Here is a 6,927-nt window from a genome sequence, read left to right as displayed (position 1 = left end):
GAGGGAGTATACTCCTGTATATGTGGTCATCTTACCAGGCTCTGCAGGGAGGGAGTATACTCCTGTATATGTGGTCATCTTACCAGGCTCTGCAGGGAGGGAGTATACTCCTGTATATGTGGTCATCTTACCAGGCTCTGCAGGGAGGGAGTATACTCCTGTATATGTGGTCAGCTTACCAGGCTCTGCAGGGAGGGAGTATACTCCTGTATATGTGGTCAGCTTACCAGGCTCTGCAGGGAGGGAGTATACTCCTGTATATGTGGTCAGCTTACCAGGCTCTGCAGGGAGGGAGTATACTCCTGTATATGTGGTCAGCTTACCAGGCTCTGCATGGAGGGCATGTATTACTGTGTATTTGACCATTTTACAAGGCTTTGCAGGGGCAGGAACGGGGGTTCACTGCTGTATCTGTGATCATCTTACCAGACTGTGCAGGGAGGAGGTGCATTGCTGTATATGACCATTTGACCAGGCTCCGCAGAGTGAAGCTTCACTGCTGTATCTATGTGGCCATCTTACCTAGGCTGAGAGGGGGTGCACTGATGTATACGTGACCACCTTTCCAAATTCTACAGCAAGGGGTGCACTGTTACACATGGGCCTGGTGTGTGTGTGTGTGTATGTATATATATGTGTATATATATATATATATATATATATATATATATATATATATATATATATATATATATATAATCGAGCGATCTTACTAGGCTTCTCAGGGAGAGGGGAACACTATAGCGCCACCTTACCAGGCTCAGAGAAGGGTGTGCACTGCTGTATATGTGATCATCTTATTGGTTCTGAAAGTAGAGGGGTGCACTGCTGTGAAGACAATGCTAGTCAATGTTTTTTGTGCTACCCTAAGCAGGCACTGAAAGGCCCAGATGACCCCCCCCCTCCTTCTCCACTAACACCATTGCACAGGATGACTTTGCTATATACATCATTTATTTTGGAAAATGACCGGCTTAGAGAGTAAAGAACATATTTATAAAACTATTCTCTTACCCCACCGATAACTTCACAATAATGTACAATATTTGGCTCCATGTCATACATTTTTTTTTTTTTTTTGCAAAGTCATCAATATGAAGCATGTCCTTTGTCCATTCTGTGTTTCTATCCTTTCCCAAATTAAATTCCCATTTTACAGTTTTTACCTTTACAATGGAAACCTTAGAACGCCTGTGAATAACCATGACTGCTTAGTTTAATATATACAGTGAGAGACAGCTGGAAAGGCAGCCGCAGCCATTTACCTGCAGTGATGCTACTATGTGCCCATTACTTCCCAGTGTTCTGGTCACTTCTAAAATTTCCCTCCCAACGCTACAAATAATTATCTTGGTGCAAATCGGCTGCACCGGGTACATTCCCACTTCCCTCCCCATCCCAACACATATCTGGCCTATCCCAATATTTTTTCCTATTATTACAAATTTACATGTATAAAAATACTCTCCACAAACACTGAATGTTATTAGAACAGAAAAATAGAAAATCATAGCCAGCATACTCATACCAACGACAAACAATATATTGCTGACACAACCAGCAGAGGGCAGCAAAGTGTCACTATTCACCGGACTCAGTACGGGGCTCCGAAGCCCGTAGCCCTAAGACTGTGGGAAAAAATCTTCCAGCTGATGAACCAATAACATAATAGATCCCTTCTCTGTGATAGCAAATCCCATTTCATTCCATTTGCCCCAGCAGTTCCTGGGAGAGTCGGTGTCAGCCCCTTCCTGATGTTCAGTAATTCATCTGTGCTTTCATTTTTTTTTTTTTTTTTTTGATGAAGTGACTTCAGTTCATCTCGTGACAACTTTCTGCAAACAGCTTCAGTGAATTCCTGGAAACTAAAAACTTTATATTTGGCAGTGATCTGGCTAATACTGTAAACGGTACAGACACACCCACACATGGCGGGAAGTTCACGCTTCCAGCGGAGGATGGGCTGCTTGGACTTTGGCAACACATGAATATTTCATAGTGAAGTGCGGTCTTCTCCAATTCAGTGCAAGTTTTTATTTCGCCAAGCTTCTTACTGGAGCAATGCCTCAGATGACAAAGGAAGATTTATGTCGGAAGTCGCCCTAGGAAAAAGATCATAAGGTTAGCTTTTTTCAGTTCGGGGTGTGCTGGATCACTGACACAATACGATTCTAGAGGCCAGTTTCCCCCAATCCGCTCCTCCATGTGACAGCAGGCAGGGGATCTTCTTCCTGCACCCATTGTCACAATTTAACTCTATGCCGGGCACTTTCACCCCCTTCCTGCCCAGGCCAATTTTAAGCTGTCAAACTTTGAATGACAATTGCGTGGTCATAAAATGATGTACCCAAACAACATTTTTATCATTTTTTTTTTTTAGACAGAGCTTTCTTTTGGTGGTATTTAATTACCACTGGATTTTTTATTTTTTGCTAAACAAAAAAAAAAATTTAAAAAAAAATATATATTTTTCTTTATTTCAATTATAACATTTTGTAAATAATTTTTCTCTTTTCACCGACATATGCTGATGAGGTGGTACTGATGAGGATGCATTAAAATGTGATAGGCAGCACTGATGGGCATGGATAGGCGGTACTGAGAGTCCAAAAATTTGAAAAAAAAAAAAGCTCTTCATTTTAATCATAACATTTTGTAAATAATTTTTCTCCTTCACTGACGTGCGCTGATGAGGCGGCACTGATGAGGAGGCATTAAAATGTTATAGGTGGCACTGATGGGCATGGATAGGCTGTACTGAGAGTCTGAAAATTTAAAAAAAAAAAGTTTTTCTTCATTTTAATCATAAAATTTTGTAAATAATTGTTCTCTTTCACTGATGTGCGCTGATGAGGGGGCACTGATGAGGAGGCAATAAAATGCGATAGGTGGCACTGATAGGCAGCAATGATAGCCGGTACTGAAAGTCCGAAAATTGAAAAAAAAAGTTTTTCTTCATTTCAATTATAAAATTTTGTAAATAAATTTTCTCCTTCACTGACGTGCACTGATGAGGCATTAAAATGTAATAAGCGGTACTGATGTGCACTGAAAGTCAGCACTGATTGGCATCACTGTTGGAGCTACACTGATAATCATTGCAGATCTCCCCTGTGAGAGAAAACCACTTATCGGCTCTCCTTCCACGCTGTCAGTGTGAGGAGAGGAATGTCTATAACCGGCAATTTCTATTCACACTGTGACCAGCTGTGATTGGACACAGCTGATCACATGGTAAAGAGCCTACATAATAGGTGATGCGGTGTGTTTCAAGGGAGGAGCGCACGAGCGGCTTGTTCTGAAGGACGTCATATGACATCCAATCAGAACAATTAAGTGGGTAAAAACTGCGGCCACGTCATTCATTCATTCACAGTTTCCTGTGAATGAATGAACTACAACAACCATCACCCACCGCAGCTGACGGCTTGTAGTCCTGAATGAACTGTGAGGATGCTGATGAGCGCTCTCGTAGTTCATTCACAAGCCCAGCAGCTTTCACACAGAGAGCCCATATGAAGGTGCAGGCAGAAAGCTACAGGGCTTGCCTGCAGAAACCCCACACTGAATCCCTGATCCTGTTCACGGTTACGATGCTTTCCGCTCCTGCAGAAAAAAATAATAAGTGCACTGTTTTCCTGCAAAAATGTGTATTTATTATTTTTTCTTGATAGATGAACTTATCCCTTAACCACTTCCTGACCATCAGCCCACAATGTACTGACGAGCGGCCGGTGCAAGCAAAGCGATGTCACCGTACCCTGCTGTCTACTTCTGGGTTCAGGGCATGCGCACGCTTGTCCCCTGGCAGGCACCCTTTAGGAATGTACACAGCGGAAGCCTGTCAGCAAGTCCCAGTCAGTCAATGATTCACGCCCAGGACCTGCTGATCGGCTGTGTCCTATCACAGATCAGAGCTCTCTGTTGATAATAAACACAGAGCTTTGTACAGAGAGAATGATTTGTTTCTCATCCATTTTTTTTTCTTTTGAAGCAGGATGGATGAGGAATAAAGACCTGAAGAATGGAAGGTGAAGCAAGAGAGGAGATGTAGAAATAAGGGATGAGAAGAGGACTACTAAAAAAGAAATATACAGGGAAGACATGACACCTAGAAAAGAAGAATGGAGAGGAGAGGACATCTAAACAGAAAGATGAAGAGGGAACACACAGAACATCTAGAGAGTAAGATCCCTTTCACATTGGGGCGCTTTTCAGGCTTTTTAGCACAAAAAATAGCGCCTGAAAAGTGCCTCTCAAGCCACCCCAGTGTGAAAACCTGAGTGCTTCCACACTGGGGCGGTGCGCTTGCAGGATGGGAAAAAAAGTACTGCAAGCCGCATCTTTAGGGCAGTGGGGGAGTGGTGTATACACCGCTCCGCTCCTCCACCATCCCTGCCCATTGGAATGAAAGGGCAGCGCTGCCAAAGCGCCTGCAAAGCGATTTGGTAGCGTCGCAACACGGGCACTATTAACCCCTTCTTCGGCTGCTAGCGGGGGTTAAAACCGCCCCACTATTGGCTGAAAATCGGTAAACTGCTGCTAAAACTAGCAGCTCTTTACCGCTAATGCCTGCACCGCCCCAGTGTGAAAGGGGTCTTAGATGGAGGAAAATGGCTGGACATCTACAATGGAAAAGTAAAGCTGTGGAGAAAGGAAAGGCTGGATGGCCGCACTCCAATGCAATCTTTTATGGATGAATATCGTAATCCATAGAGCAGAGGTGAACTACAAATATAAACTGACGCGTTTCACACCTATATCTGGTGCTTAATCATAGCTATTCAAGCTATGATTAAGCACCAGATATAGGTGTGAAACGCATCAGCTTATCCTTGTAGTTCACCTCTGTTTGCTCTATAAATTACAATATTCATCAATAAAAAGAGATTGCATTGGAGTGCGGCCAATCCAGCCTTTCATTTCTTCCTATGTTAATGTTGCAGCAGGGCCTGTACCCATCTATGTTTAGAGGTAATGGAGCAGCAGGGCAGGTGATGTAGTCCTGGGGCGGTGTTATTATACGTAAAGCTGCGGAGACTTTAAGAGGACCAGCAAGGACAGAAATGTGGGTGCTGTTCTGGGGCTGTCATCATCATCCTTGCTTTAACCACTTGCCGACCAGCCGCCGAAGTTGTACTGCGGCAGAATGGCATGACTGGGCGAAGCGATGTTATGGTATGTCACTTCGCCCTGTGGCCACTAGGGGCACGCACAAACGCCCGCTGCTCGCCTCTGGAGCCGATGAGAGTGCCCGGCGGTCACGATCACCACCAGGCTCCCGCGATCGCTGCTGACACATGGAGAACCTGGATCTGTGTGTGTAAACACACAGTTTACGGTTCTCTGAGAGGAGAAGAAACAGATCGTCTGTTCATAAAGAGTATGAACAGCGATCTGTCATCTCCCCTACACAGTCCCCTCCCCCTTCAGTTAGAACACAGAGAGGGAACACAATTAACCCCTTGATCGTCCCCTAGTGTTAACCCATTCCTTGCCAGTGACATTTTTACTGTAATCAGTGCATTTTTATAGCATTGATCGCTGTATAAATGTGAATGGTCCCAAAAATGTGTCAAAATTGTCCGATGTGTCCACTATAATGTCGCAGTCCCGATAAAAATCGCAAATTGCCACCATTACTAGTAAAGAAAATAATAATAAAAATGCCATAAAACTATCCCCTATTTTGTAGACGCTATAACTTTTGTGCAAACCAATCAATATACGCTTATTGCGCTTTTTTTTTTACCAAAAATATGTAGAATAATACATATCGACCTAAACTGTGGAAAAAAATATATTTTTGGGGGATATTTATAATAACAAAAAGTAAAAAATATTGTTTTTTTTCAAAATTGTCGCTCTTTTTTTGTTTATAGCGCAAAAAATAAAAAACGCAGAGGTGATCAAATACAACCAAAAGAAAGTTCTATTTGTGGGAAAAAAAGGACATCAATTTTGTTTGGGTGCAACGTCGCACAACCGCGCAATTGTCAGTTAAAGCGACGCAGTGCCGAATCGCAAAAAGTGCTCTGGTCAGGAAGGGGGTAAAATCTTCCAAGGCTGAAGCGGTTAACAGTGATTCACAGAACTGAAACAAGCATGCAGGATGAGGGGGGCCAGAGTTTTTAGTCCAGGGATCTCAAACTGGCAGCCCTCCAGCTGTTGCGAAACTACAAGTCCCATGAGACATTGCAAGGCTGACAGTTAAAAGCATGACTCCCACAGGCAGAGGCATGATGGGACTTGTAGTTTCGCAACAGCTGGAGGACCACCACTTTAAGACCCCGGTTTTAGTCTTTAGTAATCCAATGCTTGCTTTAGTTCATTGATCTACTAAGTAGTAAAACAAGAACAGCCCCAAAACATGTACTAATAAAAAAAAAAAAAAAAAACAGCAATGGCAACTCTCAGATTTCTATCCCACAGGCTCTGCAGCATTACTCTTCTATCTTCTATACCTTTCCAAATGCCGGTATCCTTTTACTTCTACCAAGCTTCAGCTTCACATTTGGTGATGTATTATATGAACAGCTGGTACTGAAATGATGGTCTGCCTGGACGAACACTGCAGTCTTCTGCATTTGTATGCACACTGAATCCTAATATGCTTATCCTTGTCAGCAAGCCACATGTTACATATAATACATTAACAAATTCACATTACATGAGCTTAGGAATGAAGGCCAACATGTCATGGAACTAGAATAGATCCCGCCACATCCTCACCTCATCGTTTGACCGCAAATAGTTCATAGCGTCTGGCTTAGCAGAATTTTTGTAGCTGGAGGAAAAGGAGAATGTCAGAGAGAGAGAGAGAGAGACAGCAAGTTTCATCACAACACTGAGCAGAAATTATTATAATTCTTATAGTTAGAGCATACTGGCAGACCTGAACCACCATTGTATTATTTACATACAGAA

The 6,927-nt window shown here is 43.0% G+C and overlaps 1 protein-coding gene across 3 annotated transcripts in view; it reads right to left on the bottom strand.

Annotated features, from left to right (window-relative positions):
* Window positions 1–936: 936 nt before the first annotated feature.
* JAM3 (junctional adhesion molecule 3) overlaps window positions 937–6,927 on the bottom strand; it is a 78,761-nt gene continuing 72,770 nt past the window's right edge. For 2 of the 3 annotated variants that reach the window (XM_073603350.1, XM_073603352.1), the window contains 2 exons: window positions 6,733–6,787; window positions 937–2,102 (listed from right to left, as the gene is read on the bottom strand). In XM_073603350.1, coding sequence (XP_073459451.1) covers window positions 2,067–2,102; window positions 6,733–6,787 — 91 coding nt within the window. In that variant the 3' untranslated portion in view covers window positions 937–2,066. The remainder of the gene's footprint in view (window positions 2,103–6,732; window positions 6,788–6,927) is intronic. The other variant, XM_073603351.1, reaches the window with a different exon arrangement.

Source organism: Aquarana catesbeiana, linkage group LG10 (assembly GCF_042186555.1).
Source record: "Aquarana catesbeiana isolate 2022-GZ linkage group LG10, ASM4218655v1, whole genome shotgun sequence".
NCBI lineage: Eukaryota > Metazoa > Chordata > Amphibia > Anura > Ranidae > Aquarana > Aquarana catesbeiana.
The sequence above is the reverse complement of the archived record's forward strand: the minus strand, read 5'-3'. Positions and strand labels throughout refer to the sequence as shown.